Below are 22,720 nucleotides of genomic sequence, written 5' to 3'. Positions count from 1 at the left end.
GTGCTAAGTAACATCTGGAGGGGGTTTCGAGCGATTTGGATATGTCCTTAATTCAAGTGAACTTTTATAGGTCCGCCATTTCCAGGCCGGAACACCTGCGTCGTACAGTTCGTCAATCTCTGCAAAGGTGCGGCCTTTTGTCTCGGGCAGGAAACAGAATGTGAAGATTACGATACAGACCATACAGCCGGCGAATATAAGATAGGCCTTCGCGCCTAGGTTTGCTGCATCTGGCGCGGTCAGCCGAGGGACGACAAGCGTAGTGATCACTGCGGTTGTTTGAGCACAGGCAATGGTGTAGGCCATGGTATGGTGCCGGAGTTTGGGTGTGGCCATCTCTGAAGGCATCAAAGTCGACAGTGAAGAAAACGACGAGGCCCAGAAAAAGTTAAAAGTTAGAGACAATGCGACAATTGCTACACGAGAGCGCCGGTCTTTGCTGAATGCTAGACCCCCGGCTAAAGCGTCAATAACGAGCAACACGCTCATCCCCACCAACGCGGTAGGACGACGACCAGCTCGATCTATTACAAAGGGCGCTGCGATAGTACCGGCAAGGGTACAACAAGATGCAATTACCGTCAAGGAGAAAGCATCTAAGGCGAAGGAATCCTCCATGCCAATCTCGGTGAGGAAAACCGTAACGTAAGTCGTCGAGAGTATTACCCCGGAGACCTGGTTCAAAGAGAAGAACGACCCAGCTGTCAGGGTTCGGTGGAGGTGCTTCCTTGAGAATATCTCCCAGAACTTCACATTGGCCTTCAGTTCACGTTCCTTTTGTTCACAAAGCTTCATTATCTCAAGCTCGACGTCGACCTGCTCGTCGCTGAGGCCACGGAGTTTCCGCAAGTTGCTACGAGCCTGTGCCAATCGGCCTTTGGCAACAAGCCATTGTGGGCTTTCAGGAAGAGGTAACGTGCAGATAAGTAGTAACACGGGGAGAGCACACTGCACGGCCAACGGGATCAAGTATGACTCTCTCCCTCCTTGTTTTTTAGTCTCAGACACTACAACGGTTCCGATAACTCCCGCTGTCACGTTCAAGATATTGATTGATGTTACACTCCTGCCTCTCATGGAAGCGGGAACTACCTGTCAAGTAATTAATTATGTGATCTGTTTCATACATTGCAGCTGCATACCTCCGAAAGATACAAGGGAGCGGTGCCATTGGCGATGCCCATGCAATGCCATTTATAAATCGTCCAGCCACGAATGCCGCCAGACTGGGGGCAAAAACTTGAAGCAATCCACCACTAATGGAGATAACGTACGCCATCAACACGGGCCGTTTTCGGCCAAGGCGGAAATTGAGCGGCGATGCTGCAAGACCTCCGAGAATCGAACCGACCAGCGGGACCGAGAATACGATGTTCTGATTGCGGGCGGTCAAGGTATATCTCCCAGTACTCGGATTGGGTCCTTGATACCTTTCAACCTGAGTAGATTCCATTGTCAGTGGGATTGGCGGCTTAACTCCCGTCAGAGGTTGACTTACAAAAGGATCCAGCGCCGCTACAGGCGAGATAATCTTATCATCAAAGCCAAAAAGGAATGACGCTGCCCCGAAGACCACACAGGTCACCAACAAGAAGACATTAACGGTCCTCTCTTTTGAGGGACAATGAGATTCGGTGCTGGTCAGGTCCAGATGTTGTACATCACTTGTGTCACTGTCCACAGTTGAGTGAATGTCCGAATCTACCACTGACTTTGTGCTGGTCATCTTGAGCGATATTATTTGCATGCTTGGGTGAGCAGAGGAGAACTACTAATTACTCATGCCACAACAAAGAGTTGATTATTTTGTGGGTCTTCATTCCATTCTCCTGTGGATGCTCTTTTTCTCCTTCTCCTTGTTCTTTTTCTCTCTAGAAGAAAGACGGAAGAGATTGAGACTTAAAGAATGGATATTGGTGGAGATAAGTGCCGTGGATTGTCTGGAGACTAAGCGGATCAGGAGGAATATCACCTTGAGGGACGTGGTGAGACATGGATATGTGTGGGATATATACCGTGACCCCGGATCTTGGGGGGGGGGACCCCAAAGAGACTTATGGAGTAGATGGGAATTAAACATTGTACTCTGTATTGCTTTTCCAGTTTCCACACCTCAAAGACACTTGAAGTTTCAATAATGGGCCTGGAAAGGGTAAAGTCGGGTGGGGTTACGTATTTGAAAGGAAAGGAAGCCAATAATTCAAAAATCATGGAGGTATGGCCCACACAATCCATACCTACTAGTACAGTACAGAAACACGTCTTACTAGTTCCTCGTAGTACGAGGTACTAAGTAGGAATTCAGGATATGTTTAAATGGACGGCATTAAAAGAGAAAGAAAGGATCCACTAACTTTGAGACTTGAAGTTTCAGTAGACTACACTTTATATTTAGAATATCCTTGGCAGTATATCCCAACTTTCATTGCAATTCTTGCTACTGAGGTGTCTACGTATCGGTAGGTATGTACACGCATTTTCATCTTAAGTTCAAATACATAACAACATTCATCTCCTAAACTCGGGCTAGTTTTGACATGGTTCTCTCCCTGATATTTGTTTAAAGTCGTTCATCAGAAATACAAACAACCTGGGGAGGATATTGCCTTGTCATGATTTACTTATCCTATCGGGATTCGGTACTCATATCAATTCTTCGTATATCTCACACAGCTAAAATTGATGTCCTGGAATCAGCCTAGCAGAACACCAGGGGGCGGGATCCATCGGTTGCAAGTTCCGCCACTCAGTGCGAATACTAGTCCTGGAATACTTCGCCGATTTTTCGGTTCCATCAATGTTTGCGAAACAGCCAGGATGGACTAGCCGGTCATTCTACAACTAGTGTGCGGTCTCCGACCGAGCCTGTCGTTCATGTGGGATGCCTCCCCAAGGCAAATTCTCCGAGAATCCCCCGTCCGCTTCTCGACCGGTGGTGATAATTCTTAAAGCGAATGACAACTGCCCTCCGAGGCAAACGCCATGAGGCAGGCCAGTGCCTCTGTTAGAATATTTCGTTGTTCAGAGCTTCCTAAACCCCCCCAGATTTCCGCGGTTGACATCGCAGCAACCCGTTAATGCATAGCTACACCATACTATAGGCTTCCAGCCAAGCTAGCAAGACGTGTGTGTCTCACCAATCGATCGGCATTATCTTCCAATCAGCTGAGGTCCTTGCGACGAAGGGTCTGGGCTAGGGGCGGATTTCGCAAGAGAGATTTCCGTTTTTGGGCTCTTGGTTGGCTATATTCCCCGTCTATACTAGTCGCCTCATAACCAGCCGAATCAAACCACACCGATAGACATGCCAGTTCTCGCAGGATGCCAAGGGGCGGCAATCCCTGCCAATTCGGTGCCCCAGACCCCATCATACAATCTTAACCTGATTGAGAATTCTTTATCGTGTGAACAGCAGGTGACGTCTGCCCGTGATGTTATATACTCGCGGCCATCGTTTCACCTAACCGCTCCCCACGGTTGGCTAAACGACCCTTGCGGCCTTGGATATGACCCTGCGACTGGCCTATATCACCTATCTTTTCAATGGAACCCCAAAGGCAACGATTGGGGAAACATCTCCTGGGGACATTCAGTATCACCGGACCTAATATCCTGGAAGACATCCCCAGAGCCATGCCTAACACCTTTAGCTGAGTATGATAGTTGCGGCATATTCACAGGCTGCCTTCGGTCTTCTGATATCAACGGGGCTGCCGGGGCTCTCACGTATATATACACTTCGGTGAGACGTTTGCCTTTACATTATACTTTGCCCTATGAGGTTGGCAGCGAGTCGCTCAGTATAGCTGTTTCACGGGATAACGGCGTAACGTGGCAGCGTCTAGACTCCAACCCAATTCTACCAGCGCCTCCTATGGGTCTTAATGTAACTGCTTGGAGAGACCCTTATATAGGAGTGTGGGCAGCGAAGCGGGGTGAACACGACAATAACATATTACCATCTCCCAGTCTTTCTGGGTTTCTCTCCGGTGGAATCGCTGGGCGGACACCAACAGTCTTCGTTTACTCAGTCAATCCTGATGATCTTAGAGAATGGAAGTATGCGGGACCTCTCGTTAACGTTGGGCTGAATTTCCGGCCATCAAGGTGGTCGGGCGACCTGGGGGTAAATTGGGAAACTACAAACTGGGTGGTACTGACTGACCATGAAGGAACCACGAAAAACTTTATTATCATGGGCGTAGAAGGGTGCTTGGTGTCTGAGAGGAAGCAAAAGAGGGTCTCTCGATCGCAGCTATGGATGGCCGTAGATCCACGTCCTGAACAACCGAAGTGCAAGCCCATAGAGGCCCTCGCCGACTACGCATTTTCCGGAATATTCGATCACGGGTGCGCCTACGCCGCCAATTCCTTTTGGGATCCGGTCACGTCACAATACGTCGTCTATTGCTGGATCACGGAAGACGATCTTCCAGATACTATCCGGCATCAACAGGGCTGGAGTGGTGTGATATCTCTCCCACGCGTTTTAAAGCTGACAACATTGCGCAATGTTACAAAGACACGTTGCTCCAATTTCAGTGATGTTACGTCTATTGAGAAGGAAGCCAACGGCGAAGGGAGTTTTACAATCCGCACGTTAGGCATCGAGCCCGACCAGAGACTTAAGAAACTTCGCAGGGGAGCGCAGAGCATCATGAATGTCCCATTATGCGACCGGCAACATTGGGACAATTGCGTATCCTTGACGACATCAAGGTGGGAATTAAAAGCTGAGTTTGCAGTTGGGAAGCTGTGCAAGTTGGTGGGGATAGAATTTGAGCATGACTTAGGTAGGTCTTCGTTGTCTGGGTTGAGGATTTTCCCAATTACCTTAGCAAGTATAGCTTTCTACGGTTCATTAAGCGACTGACACAGGCTCCTAGATCCCCGTAATGGCACCGTCCTAGCATGGGCACCATGCAGTGAGACATTCTCGATCCACCGACCTCCTCCTTACGATCCGGACATCAACCATAATCCGGAGATCGCACCGCATACTTTGTTTACTTTCGCAGATGAAAGCGGCATGGAGAAAGAAGAGACACTTCGGATTCATGCATTCCTCGACCGAAACGTCCTGGAAGTCTTTATAAATGAAAGAACGGTCATCTCAACACGCATTTACACGCCATGTGTCGAGTCTGCCAGTCGTCTACGATTCTTTGCTGAATTAGACTCCGGTGCACCAAATCTGAAGCATGCCCCTGCTGTTCTCCTACAAGCGGATCTTTGGGATGGACTGGAGGTATCATGATTTGTACAATTAGAATATATAATACAACGAATACCGCGATTCGATCATATTCACACTTAATTAGTGGGCAGAAGCTAGTTCGCCGAGACCTGAATGGTATAGAATGGCAAGTAAAGTGGCATCGTCGGTCAAGGATAATATTCCTAGATCCTGAAAGGAAATTTGAAATAATATGTATCAACCAAAAACCCGTTCTACATAGGGGGTATACTATACTAAAGATGGCATTATCCACCCTGTTTGGATCAGAAAGGCAACTACTGGCTGTAATGACTTACAAGAAAGGGCGTCACTTCTGGACATAAGTATAGTGTTTTCAAGATCGATGTGACATTGCTACTATCCTTCCTATTCCCACATCTGTGCCGGATGCAGTCTGGAATACAGGGGTTGACGACAGCATGGAGTGTAAGCTACCTGTAAGTGAACCTCGACCCTGTAGAAGCCTGGGATTATGCCTAACCTGAATAAAACGACAGACCTTCAGTCAAGTCATCGGCAACTACAGAGTGGCCAGCAACGGAAGAAAGAAAAAGGTGAACTAACAACACCTATGATACCAAGAGCCTTGCAATCTTCTGGGCTTTGCTCTATACAAACATTTACAACATTGAAGATAAGCCAAATATGTTAAGTATCAACTATTCTTTTATTGTTCTTACAAGTCAACTATGGTGATCTGTACAATAGGTCCAAGTTATCCTGGACCACACATGGTATATATATGTTATGCTATATATGCAAAAATCATTGAACAGAGACATGGCAAACCAGCAGGTCCTCATTGTAAAGTGATGCCTGTTCTACTATAGAGAAAGAAGAAGGGACCGTGGGGTTGTAAGAGAGTCATTGCATATCCACAAAACTGGACATGATAGTTCTCATTTATCATGATCATTGAAATTTTTAGCTGCTGTTCATCCATACGCTTCACATTCCAAAATGGTATCATTGATTTTCATTACAAACTCCGTATATGACCCGGCAACCGGACGAAGAAAGGAGAAGGCGAAGGCCATAGGGTATAGGAAGAAGGCCAGATATTAAAAGAGATATAAGGGAAAAGAATGCAAACCGCGCGTGAACATTCACCTTGACTTCCAAAATTTCCACCCTGGCAATGTAATCTGACCATCACGCTGATAGATTCGCCAGTAGTAAACCGGAACGCCAGCAACAATAAAGGCCACAACAATCAAGGTTTGCAAGGGCTCTGCGATGACCGCTCGACTGAGAAGAAAGATGCTAACGCAGCAAAAGATGATAGGAGTTGAGATCCATGTTTTGTACGGTCGCTCCAAGTACGGTTCTCGAATCCTGAGCACAATCAGGCCCAGGACGGTGAGGAAATAGAATGTGTAGCCCGCGACACCGTAGAAGGTGACCAAGGTTTTGAATTCACCGACAATGACGTATACCAACGTGAGCGCGCTGTTCAGGGCCATGGCATTGATTGGTGTGTATCCAATTCGAAAGCGCTCACCAAAAAGGCGTGAAATAGATTGACGAGCCCATGACCGGTGCTGTAGTCGATTGGTTGCGGGATATTCTCGAGTCCAGAGGTTGCCAAATATTGAAGGCAGATAACCTTCCTTGCCGGCCGCATAGACCAATCGCCCGCTGGTGAAAACCGTTGCATTGAGCGCCCCGAAGCAGCTCGCAGAAACAATGAGCGCGAAGACGAGAGCGCCGGCTTTTCCAAACACCTTGTCGCCGAATTGAACAGCGATGGTGTTGCTGACCTCAATGGTCGAATGCGGTAGGACTAGGAAGTAGGAGATATTCGCGAGTATATAGCAGAGAATGACCAATGGCATCGCAGTATGAAGCACACGCGGGAGGTCACGATTGGGGTTTTTAAATTCGCCAGTCACGTAGTTAGTCTGTATCTTATCAGCGACGGGCGCCCAGGTATGAAACATTGGTTATAGAAGTTAAGTGTCACATACGTTATCCCAGCCGTCGAAAGCCCAAAGGCCGGCGTACAATGCGACCGCCCAGGCTGATATGTCAAGATTAGTATCTTTAAACCAACCCGACTTCCATTCTTCATTTGCACTCCCATCTGATGAGAGGCCCGTGATCGTCACGACAACGCCAATGATGGTGACTCCAAGCAAGGCGATGAACTTGAAGAACATAAATATGTCACCGATGCGTGCGGCTAATCTTGTGGAAATGCAGTTCAGCAAGGTCACCGTCAATACTCCTCCAAATGCGACAGCTTTGTTAATCCAGGGATTAACCTGCTCGACCTCAGCACCGACCACAGCCCGCACAGCGTATTCCCCAAATATGATGGCAATGATGGCAGCACTGCCTGGCTTCAGCACAAGAACAGCACACCAGGTGAAGAGGAAGCCTGCCAATTCTCCGAAAATCTTTGCCAAGTACACCTGAGAGCCACCATTCAACGGAATTGCTCCTCCTAGTTCTGCATAGCTGGCCGCTCCAGTCCATGCCAGCAGACCTGCAACTACCCATGCAATGAGGGACGCGCCAGGGGAGCCCGCGTTGGCATTGACCTGACTTGGTGATGAAAAAATCCCCGAGCCAATGATCAAACCGACCACAAGGGATAGGCCATTCAAGTATGTTAACGTCTTGTTCCTTTCCAATGAGCCATCGGCGGCCCCGCTTTCACGGTCAAGCGCAGAAGGCGCGCCTAACGGAGCATACCCCCCAGCCGTCTGCGACAGGGGGAACAGCGTTCTCCCAAAATCAAACGCAGATGATACCGAGTATGACCGGGCCGATCTAGGCTCCCAGAGTCGAAATTTGTGGCCGCATAGGAATTCGAGAGAGGATCCTCATCTTCAAGGGAGAGCTTTCGGGAGGACGAAATACCGGAGGGGGAGGAGCCGGAGGACCTTGCGTCCAATTCGGGCGAGGAAGAGGCGAGTGAAGCGAGCTCTAGAGAGTCCCGAGGCGCATGGCTATTAGCTGACCTGCCTTCGGAGTTCAGAAACACCATTGTGGTTTAATGGAGTCGGGGGTTTGAGAATAATGAAAGCGGGAGTTCAATGAAAACAATCCATGCCAGGTTAGCTGCGACAACGAAAATAGAGAGAGAAAGACGAGCTTTCCTTGCTTATGTGTAAACCTCCCCTGTATGAACACAGAAGTGACCGCAAGGAATTCTCGTCTTTTTCGGCTGAAAGAAACAGGGGAAGGAAAGGACGAGCCCCGGTGCTGTAGAAGAATACAGAGTGATCGTCGTTTCCGCCAGATCAGGTCTAGCGTCCTTGTGCCCCCCAGATCTTTTCCGCAATTACGGAGCGAGCATATGAAGACAGAACCCGTCCGATTCCCTCTCTTCCCAACGATCCCATGAAGCCTAGAACTTCGGCTCGGACCTTGTCTCTATTCAGTTCCCCATTTCCCCTCTGTAGGTCAGTTGGTCGGATACGGAGACGCCATGCTTTCTCTTCCTCCTCCCCCGCATCGTCGCCGTCGAAACAACGCCCTTGGCTTCGAGTCGCTGTCGTGACCATCGCAGCAGCTGGAATTGGTGCTTATATCAGGTCCCAAGAAGGATCGAAATCCACAACGCTGAACCCCATCACATTTACTCCATATTTCCTAGTTTCAAAAGAGCCGGTATCGTCGACCGGTAGTATTTTTACTCTCAAGGCGCCTAAGCCGGCCAGTGATAATTGTCAGGTCTATGATGAAGCATGGAAGACGGGTGTCTGGAGTGTGATGTTCAAACAGCCGCAGCTACAGATTGGAAGAGACTATACACCTCTTCCTCCTACGTCGGCCGAGGAAAATGAGGAGTCGCTACGCTTCTTCATTCGTAGGGACCCTTTCGGCGAAATGTCCCGGTATTTGCATGGTCTTGATATGGGAACTCGCATAGAGATGCGTGGTCCGCAGATTGAGTGTGAAATTCCTTTAGATACCCAGCAGATTCTCTTCATTGCCGGTGGAACTGGTATCGCTCCTGCCTTACAGGCAGGACATACGCTCCTTAGCCGCACAGACGGAACACATAAACCGAGGATACACATCCTTTGGGCGAATAGGCGACGAGATGATTGTGTTGGTGGTACAAATGACAATACCATGACGTCTAGATCGCGAGCGTCCTGGTTCTCCGGACTCTTCAAGTCATCACCAGCCGATCCACCTCCAGCTGATCCCGTGGATAGGACTGCTCCTTTCCCTTCTCTCATTGTCAGAGAGATCGAGGCTCTCAAATCTCAGTATCCGGGACAAGTCACGGTGGACTATTTTGTGGACGAGGAAAACACATTCATCGGGAAAAAAACTATATCGGACGTTGCGGAATCTGCTATTCCGGCTGAGGGACCTGAGAAACGCAAGATGATCTTAGTCTCGGGACCGGAGGGCTTCATTAGCTACATGGCTGGACCAAAGCTCTGGGCGCAAGGTATGGAGCTTCAAGGACCGCTTCAGGGGGTCATCAAGGAACTTGACTTGAAGGATTGGGCTGTGTGGAAACTCTGACGACCAATTTCCTGCATATTCAAATACTGGTAGAGGAAAAGGGAAAGCATAGATATCTTTATTATGTATATATCTGTATAGAAGTATAGAATCGGGTATTTTGTCGATAACTGACTCATAACCTCCGATAGCGGAGAGTCTTGGCGCTCTAGCTGCTTTTATCGGCACTTCCCCAGAGTGAGAAATAATGCGCTTCTTCTCATTCGCCAGACTTTCGCTCGCAAGAAAGGTCAACTCTTGAACGTCTCCTGGCAAGAATGGCCGTAGGTGCTTTCTACCATATCGTCTTAATCTCTAGCTGACCCTATGCAGTCTCGATTGATACCGTCCGGTGGCCCTGGCAGGCGCTGGGCATCCCTGCGCGTGCCGAGCACTCCTCAACGACGTGCGTTCGCCTCCACTAGGTTCTACTTCCAAGATATTTTTCAGTCGCAATTAGAGGATCCCTCGTCAGCTGCGATCTACTCCTCTCTTCAGGCGTCGAGAGCCGTTCCGCAGACCCTCACAGAGAAAATTGTTCAGAAGTACTCCGTTGGTTTGGCCAAGGACAAATTCGTCAAATCCGGCGACTATGTCACTATCTCGCCTCACCGGTGTATGACTCATGACAACTCATGGCCGGTTGCACTGAAGTTCATGTCCATTGGTGCAACAAAGCTACATGATCCGAAGCAGATTGTGATGACGCTCGATCACGATGTCCAGAACAAGTCGGAGAAGAACCTCCAAAAGTATCGACAGATTGAAGAGTTCGCCAAGCACCAGGGAGTTGAGTTCTACCCCGCTGGAAGAGGTATTGGACATCAAGTCATGGTGGAAGAAGGCTATGCTTGGCCCGGTACTCTTGTGGTTGCTTCCGATAGCCATAGTAACATGTACGGTGGCGTCGGCTGCTTGGGTACTCCCATCGTGAGAACGGACGGTGCTAGCATCTGGGCCACTGGGAAGACATGGTGGCAGATTCCACCGGTTGCAAAGGTCACTTTGACTGGTATATTACCACCGGGTGTGACCGGCAAGGATGTGATCGTCGCTCTTTGTGGGCTGTTTGATAAGGACGACGTCTTGAACCATGCAATCGAATTTACTGGCTCTGAGGAGACTATGCGCAGTCTATCGGTAGATGCCCGGTTAACGATCGCCAACATGACAACAGAATGGGGTGCCTTGTCTGGCCTGTTCCCAATTGACAGTGTATTGAAGGGATGGCTGAAAGGCAAGGCTACAACAGCAGCCATGGGGCTTGCGGAAGGTCCCTTCAAAACCTTAGCCCCCCAGCATTTCACACACCCGCTCCTTGAGCAGCTGTTTGCCAACCCCCTGACTGCTGACAAGGGAGCCAAATATGCTAAGGAACTTTTCCTGGATCTTTCTACACTTTCCCCTTACGTTTCCGGTCCAAACTCCGTCAAGGTTGCCACGCCTCTCAAGGACCTGGAGGCGCAGGATATCAAAGTTAACAAGGCATACCTCGTCTCATGCACTAACTCGAGGGCTTCGGATATCGCTGCAGCTGCTAGAGTTTTCAAGGAAGCCGCTGAAAAGAATGGTGGCAAAGTCCCCAAGATTGCCGACGGTGTTGAGTTCTATGTTGCGGCTGCGTCTATCCCTGAGCAATTAGCAGCAGAAGAAGCTGGTGATTGGCAAGCCTTACTAGATGCCGGAGCTACGCCATTACTGCCTGGATGCGCACAATGTATCGGGCTGGGAACCGGTCTCTTAGAGGCTGGAGAAGTAGGAATCAGCGCCTCGAACCGTAATTTCAAGGGTCGTATGGGAAGCACCGATGCGAAAGCATACCTTGGTAGCCCCGAAGTCGTTGCCGCTAGCGCTTTGACCGGAAAGCTCAGCGGCCCGGGCTGGTACCAGGCGCCGGAAGGTTTGGCTGAAGTTGTACGTGGAGAGGGAGATGGAATTCGCGAGGAGGATCGCATGCTTACCGCCGAACAAGCCCTAGAGAAATTAATCGGCCAGATTGATAACTTGGTTGCCGATGGTGAGAAGCAGTTTGCCCCAGAAGAGAGTGAGGAGTCATCGGGTGATTCCCTTACGGAGGTATACCCTGGATTCCCAGAGCGTGTTTCGGGTGAAATCGTTTTTTGCGATGCCGACAACATCAACACCGATGGTATCTATCCTGGTAAATATACCTACCAAGATGATGTTTCCCAAGAGACAATGGCTCAAGTCTGCATGTCCAACTACGATGTTCAGTTCTCGTCGATCGCCAAGGAAGGTGATATTCTAGTCACTGGTTTCAACTTTGGCTGTGGAAGCTCCAGAGAGCAGGCTGCGACTGCCCTTCTGGCAAAGAAGATCCCGCTCGTCGTGTCGGGAAGCTTTGGCAATATCTTTTCTCGCAACAGTATCAACAATGCCCTGATGGGTCTGGAGGTTCCTCGTCTCATCAACCGTCTCCGTGAGAGCTTTGCTGGAGAAGGAAGCGACAAAGCTCTCACGCGCCGCACTGGTTGGACCTTAACCTGGGACGTCCGGAGAAGCCGCATTGAGGTTCAGGAGGGAGAGAATGGTCCCAAGTGGTCCCACCAGGTAGGTGAACTGCCTCCCAATGTGCAAGAAATTATTGCCAAGGGAGGTTTGGAGAAATGGGTCAAGAACGAGATTGGGGCTTAAACAGTTTACTGTCGAAGTCGCTGAACATTTCTCAACCTCAAATGATCTTATACCCGAGCATTTTGATCCCCTTTCCTGCATGGATAGATTTTTTTCTTTTTTGTCCCTTACCGTGGATTTATGTTCTAGTTGCCAGGTGCGGTAGACGGTTTGGGATGGTTATTCATGTACAAAAGAGCGGTTTTGTTGTGTATTTCGAATAATGTCTTTATATCATCATCATCATCATTATTACTATTCGTCCAATCTTGACTAAGTGGAGGTGGCTGTAAGATACGACGAGCGAAGATGCACTGCCTGTGCGACTGACTTGTTCTAGACTTGGTGGCTGTGTTTCGGACGATCGACCTGCCCTCCAATGCCTTGTCAGCCTGCATACATGCTCCGCTGTAGTTAATTAACGTTCCTTGACCTATAAATTCCCCCAAAGCATTATCGAAGAATTGGCTTTGGGTTTCTGGGGTTCGACTCGTCAACGCCGCAGCTGTGGACTCCACGCAAGTCGTGCTTTTATCTTGACTCTCCTCTGAAGAAGGTCGTCTTCTCTCTCCCTGGGGTAGATGTGATCTGCACGCTATTGATTGCCTTTCCCACTTAGCCCTTGTTAGGGTTGTCTATTTGTCTGTCACAGAAGCACATACACGACCTGGCGCAACACACTCCTCTTTCCTTCATCTATATCCTTCCTCTCATGATACTTTCGTTGTGAAGCGAAACGGATAACGCTCCTATGGATCCAGGTTCTATATTTGGCGTGATTTCTGGCGCATTTCAGCTTGTGCAGGTCATCACACAGACCGCTGCGGGGTTGGCGACGTTGCGCGAGAAGTTCAGCCACGCAGATCTCACAATTCGGTCACTCCTTTCACAGTTGTCGACCATCGAAAGAGCCATTACAGAGCTGGATGAGTGGGCAAGGTTCAATACTCGCGACACAGCTGAAGAAAATGAAATTGACGAGGGTCTCTTTGTTGCGTTGGATGGCTGCCGGGCCGTCATGGACGTCCTTTCCGATCAGGTCGCTACCCTCACCAGAGGCAATGACACACAGTTTGGGATAGGCACTCGTGTAAAGATCCTATGGAATGAGGACATAATGCGAGGCCATCAGGACAGGTTACATGCTCAGATTCTCGCGCTACAACTTTTGGTTCAGGCCTGTAATTGGTGAGATTCTATTTACATGTTAACGACAGGCAGTTTTGGGCTGACCCGCCGTAGTAAATCGACGTCTGACCAACTCAAACTGCTTCGCAGAGCAGAAAACCGTCAAATTATCCAGAGGGTTGCCAGTGACACAGCGACACTTCGGTCCTCAAGCAGCTATGCAGCCTCCCGCGCCGATAGCTCTAGCCTGAGTCATCGCCAATCTTCGTCCGGAGATACTATCTTTGACTTCGATGGGAGACTACTTTCCTCTCCCCCTTATCGTCGTATACTCTCGTGGTCAAGAGCGGAAACACAATCTACTGCCAGTAATGGCAACGAAAGCCGGAGTACTGATGAAGGCTATGGCAGCGGTTCGGTGAACACACCAAATATGTCACGGGCAAGCAGTCTTGTACTGCCAGTTCTACCATATGACACAACCCGCCCGGGACATGGCCATAGTAAGAGTGTGTCATTCAGACCCTCTAACTTTCAGCCGAACCCAACACAATTCCAGAGATGGCAGTCAGACTCCACACCCTCTTCCCCAATCAGCCGCTCTTCGAGCTCCAAGCGGGAAAAGATTCGTGCAGCCTTCCGGCAACTGAGTCGCTCGAAGTCAGTGGCTCACGATCCTGTACGAACCCTAACAGGCGGGTCAATGGCAGCACGGCGGATCAATGGACGAGATATGCATACCAGCATCGACCTAACAACACCCGAGGGGGCTGCTGCGCCACTTATCGTCAAGACAGCCCAGTCAGGCTCTCGTTCAGATGTTGAGAGGCTTATAGAAAGTTGCCATGATATTGAAGCCTGCCATGTAAATACTCGAAGAAATGCATTACTGGTAGCATCGCACTGTGGAAACGAAGAAATCGTTGAATTGCTCCTTCAAAGAAACGCTCGACTAAATGTCACAGATAAGTCAGGGTCGACTGCCCTACACCTTGCTGCCTCTCGCGGCCATTGTGAGGTTCTCAAATTGCTTCTTCTGGAAGGCATTGACACGGAAGCCCCAAATTCCAGGGGCAGAACTGCACTCTGGCTTGCGGCAGAGAATGGACAACTTGAAGCCGCAAACATCTTGATTGCCGGCCTAGCTAAGGTCAACGCGCGCGCTGAGAACCAAATGACTCCGCTGCATACTGCCGCAAAGGAGGGTCATGAAGCCGTTGTGGAATTTTTGGTTTCGAATGGGGCCGATTTGGAAGCCAGAGATGGAACGATGATGACAGCACTGCACCACGCCTGCGAAGAAGGTCACATGGGCGTGGTTGAGCTTCTTCTTACCCACAAGGCGGACATCGATGCGGTTGGAAGTGATAACAGGACGCCACTTGTTTGTGCCGCAGCGATGGGCCGGCTGCAGGTAACGCAGGCTCTGCTAAAGAGAAAGGCATCCCCTAGACAGGTCGATGATGCTTCTATGACAGCGTTACACTGGGCTGCTTACAATGGACACACAGAAGTTGTTGACCTTCTTAGTCAAAAGAAAGACATTCTCGCGGTGACCAACATTGCTGGTCGGTCAGCTCTGCACTTGGCTGTCCTGAATTCTAAATTTGCCGTTGTGGAATTACTCCTTCGCAAGCGTGTTCCAATGGAAACGCAGTGCCGTTCCGGGTTTGCTCCGCTTCACTATGCTTGTATAACTAAAACTGATAATACCGGAATTGTGAAGCTCCTGCTCATCTCGGGCGCCAATATAGAAGTGCAAACGAAGGACCAACAAAGGCCAATTCATCTCGCCGCAGCTCGCGGTTCCATAGCATTGCTTAACCTACTTTGTGACAAAGGCGCATCTTTGATAGCTCGAGATGCTATTGGAGACCGAGCGCTTTGTGCAGCATGTCGGTATGGACACACGGCTGCAGTTCAACATCTCCTAGATCGGGGTTCACCTCTATCTTTACCGTACGACGATAAGTTGCAGGAAGATTCTCCTCTTTGTCTGGCCGCAATGGGAGGTCACCTTCCCATTGTAACGCTTCTGCTTCAGCGCGGCGCTTCCGTCCTGAAAAAGGACGAACAGGGATGGCAGCCGTATCATCATGCAGCACATTACGGGCACCCAGATGTTTTGCGACTCTTGCTGTCCTGCAGTCCCACGGGGTGGGTCATGGAGGGAGCAAGTGAGGACTTTACGATGGAAAGGATTGGCTTTTCACCTTCTGCGGATATCTCGGAGGAAAAGAAGAAGGCGATACAGGACTTATTGAGCGAGTCACGGCGGCGACCAGTGGCAACGACCGAGAGCATTCCGCCCGGAGTTCCTCCATTTTTGGGTGATGTGATGCTGAGCACAATGCCAACAAGGGGACAAAATCGGCCTTCGGGGCTGGCTGGAAATCAGTATGTGCCGTTCACAGGACAAGTTCCAGTCATTCAAGAGTTGCCCGGGACACTGGAACAGGGCCTGCCCCCCAGTCGATCCACTACCCCGGAGCAGATGCACCGTGATACAAGGCCCCGCCGTGGCTCTGGCACTCTCTTGCAAGCTCTACCCGAGCAGGGCTCGCCAGAACAGCACATTGCTACACCTCGCGCTCGGTATCCTCAGGCTTTGGCAGAAAGACCGCAAAATGAGGACTCGAATTATCATTTGCAGGAAGGTGTAAACTCAGCAGCGGTTGGAGGCTCAGCGCTCAGCGATTTACCTCCAGGCACCGTGTACCATCTTTTAGAGGAATGGTCCCAGCCATGCTCAACAGCATCCCCAGTGTCGATGATTAATAATCCTGTCTTGGAACCATCAGCTGCAGTGAAACTAGCCCGAGAGGTCTCATGTGAGGGCCCAGGTAGAGAATCTGACGCAGAGTCAATATCATCGGTATACACTGCGCCAGAAGGAGTTGTGTAGCTAGCGACTTGGAATGGACATGGCGGAAAGCCCCCACAGTCATGGAAACGATTGTGTAGACTTTCAGCCCATAGGGTTGAGTAAATCAGTTGCAGACTAGACCGTGAGGTGATGATGTGATCGGGGAAACCCGCAGAACGACGGCTATGGCAAATGGTAAACTACTAGTAGACGGCATCCATCTCCATCCATGATGGGATCGATGACTCCTCGATCTGTAGCACTTGACCTGGAATCAGGCCGCATTGCCCAATAGGCTTGCAGCATCCGGCATGACTCACGGGCAAGTTCCCGGGACAAAAGATGACGATGATGATGATGAGGAAGAAAAAACCAGGGAAAAAAGGTAAAGACGAGTAGTCGGGGTAGTAGAGGAATTCCAACCGATAGAGAATGACTTGATGGACCTGGAATGTCTCCAGCAGTTGTTCTCCGAGGTGTGTCACTTATTCGGAAGGTGAAGAAAACCGACCAGTCTTTTCCCCCAAGAAAAGAGAGAGAGGGGGGAAATCTCACCTCTGGAGGATCATGTGGAAAGCTCGAGAAGTAAGGCGATGGTTCAAGATTCGAGCAGAAGAAAATAAGCAGGCAGCATGAATCAAAATGTTAGTCATTGCTGCGTTGCTTTATTGCCGTGGATGCCTTGAGGCAGACATGGTTTGGCCCCGAGAGTATAAAAACGACTCATGTCTATAGCCTTCTTCTCCATGCTCTTGACTCTTTACTATTTACAATCATCTACAAAGTCGAGGCCATACGAAGCTATCCTCCTCTGTTCTTTCTTCACTTCTTCTCGTCCGCCTCTATGATCCTAATCTTTTCTTTACGCTCTTCCTATCATTGCCATCAGACCCCTTTTCTACCTCCCTAACTCGGATCTGATATAGTCTCACGATACTCTGTAGCGATAAAGGTCTTGCGTGACGATGGATTTATCGGGTAACCGGTCCAGCTGGTCCTCGACTGACGCCAAACACTCAATGGCACGAGGAGATTATAACGCCCCCTCAGTCTTCCATACTTTCCGTCCTCACATAACCGGTCCATTCGACTTCGCTGCCATGCAAGGTCGCGGCGGTTACAATGACCCGAATGATAGCGGCAAAAATAGTTGGGTTACCTGAACCATCAACAGCTTCTTCTGCACTCATATGGACGGCCATGGCAGAGAGGCATCATTGAAAGCGGCTCCGTTGGCGCACATTGTAACGGTTCACTTCCCAACGCAAAACCTAGTACACAGTTAGCAAAGAGCCAACACCTCTCCGGATGAGCAGCGAGACATACTTCTCAAACACAACCCCCAGAACGTCCTCCACGTCGCCGCTCTCGCCCTTACCGGTTATTGTCGCCAACGCATCGGCCGCAAAGCGCAGGTGTTCGGCGGCTGTCACGACATCTATTTCCATCTCAATAGGCTGTCGCGCATGTTCATGGCTTAGCATTGGCGGCGCATGGCTTCTCGAAGTTTGGGTCAGGAAATCATCCAAATATTGCAGGCATCTTTGTAGATTAGAACTTTGTCGATGTGTCACTCCTAGAGAATCTTCCCAATACGATAGATTATATTCTCCATTCGCATCACCTTCGATACCCGATGGGGATGCAATTTCTTCGAAGGTAGAGATAAGCCCGCGGATGAACTCTTGTAGATGACCCGGGTCTTTCCGCTCTGGTGCGGATTCCAGTTGCGCTTCATGACAAGAGATGCCGAAGATGCGCTTCTGCGGCACAGTAGGAAATATATCACCCACTGTGGCGAGCAACTGCTGGGGCAGAAGCTGACTATTCTGGTCATCCAAGGGCAGCCGGTCGCATTTATTAATTGCAATAACAATGCACTTGTCCGCTGCAACACAGTCATTGACCGCCTCTACTACCTCCTGCTCGATTGACAGCTGATACGGTATGTCATCGGAAGTGCCTTTCTCCAGAGACAAGACCGCAACAACAACATCGGATTCGAGAGCACGAGCTTTGGCGCGCCGAATACCTTCTTTTTCAACCGCCCCGATCACGACCGATCCTTTCCCATTGACAGGCTCGGAACGGATTCCGGCCATATCACCAAGCTTACAGTACCATCCGCTCAGGTCGACTCCGACATCCACGATATCACGGGTGGTTCCTTCTTCGGTGCTAACAATAGCAGCCTCCTTACCTACGATCCGGTTCAATAAAGAGCTCTTGCCCGCATTGGGCGCACCGAGCAACGCAATCTTGATTCCATGGCGTAATAGCTCCCCTTTGGAGGCGTTCTGAATATGGAACGCAACTTGAACCCGCAGTGCCTGCACTTGCGACGCAACCGAGAGTACCAGCTCATCGGAAGACTCGTCAAAATGCTGATCTTCGGCGAAATCGATCAGCGCTTCAAGCTCCCCGCGTGCATAGAGCAGCTGCTGCCGCCACTGCTCATATCGCCTAGACAACGCATCACTAGCACCTCTCACAGCCAGGCGACGCTGCTGTTCGGTGTCCGCAGACAACGTATCGCCAAGAGCTTCTATCTGCGGCAGGTCCAGTCGGTTGTTCATGAAGGCACGACGAGTGAATTCGCCGGGTTCGGCGTAACGAACGAGCAAGTCTGGTGAACTCACGCGGGAAATAGCTGTAAGGACGGACTTAACGATCGCTGGCCCACCGTGAAGATGTAATTCAAGAACGTCCTCCCCTGTAACTGTCTTGGGGGCTGGGAAATACAACACCAGAGCCCCTGCATCAAGGACGCTGCCGCTGGAAGGTTCACGCGTAGAGTCGAATAAAGTCCGTACAGCTGCACGGCGCGGTCGGGGAAGCGGCGCTTTTGGACATAACGCTCGATATATCTAAGGGTGAAAGACAACATCAGCAACCTAGCAGCCCAACAGGTTGTAGACAAGTTCAGCTTACCTGCACACATCCTGGGCCTGATACACGCACAACCGCAATGGCAGCTCGACCAGACGCAGTCGAAAGGGCGTAGATGGTAGAGTCTCCATCTATACGTGACTGTGTCGGTCTCGAAGCGGAAAACGATCGGCTTTGCGGTACCGCCGGACGTGGAAACAAGACATAGCGCGAGGGATGGACAATATCCCGAAGGAAAGCGCAGCTATGCCTGCTCCATGACGGGCGAAAGGGAATCACCCGGCGCAGGTTTCGAAGATAAGACGCTCGCATGCGCAAAACGGCACTTGCGGCAAAGTCAAACAATAAGTATGATAGTAGAAAGGAAGGATTCTCCAAGCAGTTGATTTATCGCATCTGGTCACGTGGGCATATGGGTGATCCATACCATGTATGTTGGATGTCTTTTTCCTAGGGCATGGTCACCTCCTTGTTTTCTTGTAAAATATATTAAAGGATATATATCTATGTTTCCCTATATATTACTTTTGTTCGGGGGTATTATGTCCCTACGGTCCTTAGAGTGAAGTTGTCATGTATGGTTTCTGTCGTTGGTGACTTCACATCGTAAGATACAGTGCAACCAACCACATGCGTGTCTGATGCATAAACATCACTGACTCCATAAGATGAATGTTTGAAGGTAAATCAATGATAGCTGCGTCACCTCGTCACGCCTGCGCGTCGAAAGACGCGGCCATACGCCATGAAAAAAAAGCCGCTCGATTACCCACCACAACCGACATGCAATAAACAATTGCTAACCATGCACATCAAAGCAGATATCACGCGTACAACCCAGAAGGAAATATGACGTTACGTATGTACAAAGAGGGAAATCGAGACATTAGCTGAAAGCCATTCCGATGGGAGCTGAAAACAAAGGAGTCGCTCGCTGTAGAAGCAAGGAAGTGGGTAAAACAATGTACTCTTGAAGACATTGTTCGAAAATCCAGTAACAAGAGAAAGGGACTAAAGGAAGAATAGTGAAAGGATGGCCCCATCACGCTAGCTGAGTGCCTTCAAAACTGACAACTCAGATGCAATAGGAAGAAGACAGAAGAAGGAAAAGAGAAAGAAAGAGCAGCAAAATATTATACACTCAGTAAGGCAAAATGTTCCAAGGCGATGTCCCCTAGTCTATCAGGTATTATATTAGGGGGAAAAGAAAAAGAAAAGAAAAGAAACGAGAGAGAAGGGATGATGAAAAGCCGGATAAGCGAAAGAAAACATCAATTTGATGGTTCGGAAAATCTGCCAGGAGAGTCGGCATCGGGTTCATTATCACTTGAGCGGTGGTGTTGTTCTGTTGTTGGAGACACGACGATGACTGGAGTAACCGGTCGTTGCGAAGCGGCATCTTCTGGACTAGTCGCGATAGGCTCTTCTAAACCTTTCGAGTCAATCCTTGACGGTGTCATGGGCTCCGGTACTGGGGACAGAGCAGAGCCGTCCGCACTGTCTTTACTCCCACCCGTTGGCCCATTCCGTCTCCGTAATCTGCGTTTTCGACGTTCTTCTTCAGCGCTTTCCCTTCGTCTTCTGGACCGCTCCCCATCGGTATTATCTCTTAGACCTTGTAACATGCTTGCAGCACGATCTGCAACATCTTCACTCTCTGAGATCTGTGTCGAATCTTTGCTTGTGATCCCAGAGTCCGAGCCTAGGCTAAGAGGGCTCAGAAGCCCTGTCTCTGTAACATTTGGTTCATCGTTACTGGCAACATTGTCATTGACTTCGTTCCCATCATTGGTTCCACCACCTTCCGTGTCTTCAGCTCCAGGTAGGTCTGGCATCCTTTGGCCCGAAGCCACGCGAATCTGATGTCGTTCCTTCAATCTAGCACGACGTCGACGGTCACGCTGATCCCTAGCCTGAGGAGCTGCAGCTCGTAACTTCTCCAAGAGAGAATCCATGGCCCCGCTTGAGGCAGGCAGTTGTGACGTTTCACCTGAGCCAGCACTGTTTGCAAGAGCAGCATTATTACGTTTGCGAGCAAGTGATGCTTCTGTACGCTTTCTAGCCTCCTCCAACGAGATATTCTTTTCCTTAGATTTCTGTAGATCGAAGTCTTATTAGCCAAAATCCCCAGAGCATGCACGGGGCTCTAGATTAGCTCCAAACTTAACTTACCTTCCATTCAAGCAAGAAAGCAGCCAACTTGGCAAAGAAGTCTCGTCGAGCGCCCTCATCTGTGTTGTCCTCACCGTAGAAGACCATAATGTCATCGTACGACTTAATCATCTCTTCAAGATAGAGCTGCATTTGCTCGGCCTTGCGCCTAGCCTCCTTCATACTCCTTTGAACGACTTGGCTGACGCGGTCTTGCGGGTGAAATTTCTTAGGATCGCTTAGATTACCAGCGTCTAGGCTCGCCTGTACATTCTTAATATTGTCAATGTACTTCTTAGCATCTGTCCGCAACTGATCGACATTAAGTTTCTGAAGGGCGACAACACCGTTGATGTCATCAACGAAACCTTCCCATTCTGGGTATTGATTGCGCACAATCCGCTCGACAAGATCTGCAAAGGTGGTTTCGTTCTTGTCATCCTTCACCATACCTAATCGAGCGAGAGAGCTCAGCTTGAAACCTTGAGCTTGCTTATTAGCATCGTTCATGAAATTTCCGATATCTAAGATCAGGCCAAGGACATTCATCAGAGCTACAGAATCCCTCAGCGATTCGCTCACTTTCACAACCTGCTGAAGCTTGGCGGATATATGCTCGTAGTCGGGCTCAAAGGAGCGAGTTAATGCAAGGGCACGCATTCTCGCTTTCCAATAATGGTTCAGCTCGAAAGCGGTATATAGATAAATTTGATCTTCACGCGTAAGCTCAGCCGGGTCTTGCTCCCGCTCAGAGCTAGCAGCATTTGGACCTGTCCAATCCCTGCTGTAAGGTGCCATCTGCTTGGATATATTTTCAGGTATCGTGCACAGTTCATCCCGTTGGAGGAAGTCCATGACAACCTGGTTGTCAAGGATATCCGCGTCACAGTGAATAACCATCCGCACGACGTCATCTGCAGGGTATTGGGAGAATTTTGCCATGGCAATCTGCAGATTCTTAGACAATTCGTTAGAGATAAGCTGCTTCTTATCTTTACGCTGCTTGGCTGCCGCATTGCCTCCAAAGATCTTGGTCTCCTTCGCCATGAATAACCTCTCAACTTCATCCAATACACCCTTTTTGGCAAGTTCGGTATACTTTTCCTCCTTCGCTTGAGGGGTTACTGCATGAGATGCCCATACAGTCACCTGAGGAGCATCAACCTTTTCCCAATGGAGTGCTTTGAGCTTCTTCTTAGGCCTAATTGATGGCAAAAAGGCTGTTGGTTTGGAGGGAACGGACTGGGAAGCCATATAATTTGCTCTCCAGCCTCCAAATGAGGCACCGGGAGGTGGTGGCGGCGGAGGGGCGCCAAATGATGCGCCGGGGGGCGGGGGTGGAG

General features: G+C 49.7%; 8 protein-coding genes across 8 annotated transcripts; 4 read left to right on the top strand and 4 right to left on the bottom strand.

Moving 5' to 3' along the window:
• Nucleotides 1-3: 3 nt before the first annotated feature.
• ANOM_005315 (putative sugar transporter) lies at nt 4-1,747 on the bottom strand (the record flags this gene model as incomplete). The annotated part of the gene is made up of 3 exons (XM_015550572.1): nt 4-1,066; nt 1,143-1,438; nt 1,499-1,747. 3 exons carry the CDS (start codon nt 1,745-1,747, stop codon nt 4-6), a joined length of 1,608 nt encoding a protein of 535 aa, XP_015406739.1.
• A 1,557-nt stretch (nt 1,748-3,304) lies between these two features.
• On the top strand, nt 3,305-5,257 carry ANOM_005314 (glycoside hydrolase family 32 protein; the record flags this gene model as incomplete). Its single annotated transcript, XM_015550571.1, has 2 exons — nt 3,305-4,793; nt 4,887-5,257. 2 exons carry the CDS (start codon nt 3,305-3,307, stop codon nt 5,255-5,257), a joined length of 1,860 nt encoding a protein of 619 aa, XP_015406738.1.
• Nucleotides 5,258-6,345: 1,088 nt separating this feature from the next.
• ANOM_005313 (putative amino acid transporter) lies at nt 6,346-8,231 on the bottom strand (the record flags this gene model as incomplete). The annotated part of the gene is made up of 3 exons (XM_015550570.1): nt 6,346-7,140; nt 7,207-7,922; nt 7,985-8,231. The coding sequence occupies 3 exons, from the start codon at nt 8,229-8,231 to the stop codon at nt 6,346-6,348; spliced, it is 1,758 nt and encodes a 585-aa protein (XP_015406745.1).
• A 356-nt stretch (nt 8,232-8,587) lies between these two features.
• On the top strand, nt 8,588-9,730 carry ANOM_005312 (cytochrome b5 reductase family protein; the record flags this gene model as incomplete). Its single annotated transcript, XM_015550569.1, has 1 exon — nt 8,588-9,730. One exon carries the CDS (start codon nt 8,588-8,590, stop codon nt 9,728-9,730), a length of 1,143 nt encoding a protein of 380 aa, XP_015406744.1.
• A 306-nt stretch (nt 9,731-10,036) lies between these two features.
• lysF (homoaconitase LysF) lies at nt 10,037-12,364 on the top strand (the record flags this gene model as incomplete). The annotated part of the gene is made up of 1 exon (XM_015550568.1): nt 10,037-12,364. The coding sequence occupies one exon, from the start codon at nt 10,037-10,039 to the stop codon at nt 12,362-12,364; it is 2,328 nt and encodes a 775-aa protein (XP_015406743.1).
• A 730-nt stretch (nt 12,365-13,094) lies between these two features.
• On the top strand, nt 13,095-16,376 carry ANOM_005310 (ankyrin repeat protein; the record flags this gene model as incomplete). The annotated part of the gene is made up of 2 exons (XM_015550567.1): nt 13,095-13,531; nt 13,586-16,376. The coding sequence occupies 2 exons, from the start codon at nt 13,095-13,097 to the stop codon at nt 16,374-16,376; spliced, it is 3,228 nt and encodes a 1,075-aa protein (XP_015406742.1).
• A 1,147-nt stretch (nt 16,377-17,523) lies between these two features.
• On the bottom strand, nt 17,524-19,538 carry ANOM_005309 (tRNA modification GTPase; the record flags this gene model as incomplete). The annotated part of the gene is made up of 3 exons (XM_015550566.1): nt 17,524-17,608; nt 17,664-19,204; nt 19,269-19,538. 3 exons carry the CDS (start codon nt 19,536-19,538, stop codon nt 17,590-17,592), a joined length of 1,830 nt encoding a protein of 609 aa, XP_015406750.1. The 3' UTR covers nt 17,524-17,589.
• A 959-nt stretch (nt 19,539-20,497) lies between these two features.
• Nucleotides 20,498-22,631, bottom strand: ANOM_005308 (FH2 domain-containing protein; the record flags this gene model as incomplete). The annotated part of the gene is made up of 2 exons (XM_015550565.1): nt 20,498-21,322; nt 21,399-22,631. The coding sequence occupies 2 exons, from the start codon at nt 22,629-22,631 to the stop codon at nt 20,498-20,500; spliced, it is 2,058 nt and encodes a 685-aa protein (XP_015406751.1).
• Between the last annotated feature and the right edge of the window lie 89 nt (nt 22,632-22,720).

The sequence above is a fragment of the Aspergillus nomiae genome, assembly GCF_001204775.2.
Source record: "Aspergillus nomiae NRRL 13137 chromosome Unknown contig00140, whole genome shotgun sequence".
NCBI lineage: Eukaryota > Fungi > Ascomycota > Eurotiomycetes > Eurotiales > Aspergillaceae > Aspergillus > Aspergillus nomiae.
The sequence above is the reverse complement of the archived record's forward strand: the minus strand, read 5'-3'. Positions and strand labels throughout refer to the sequence as shown.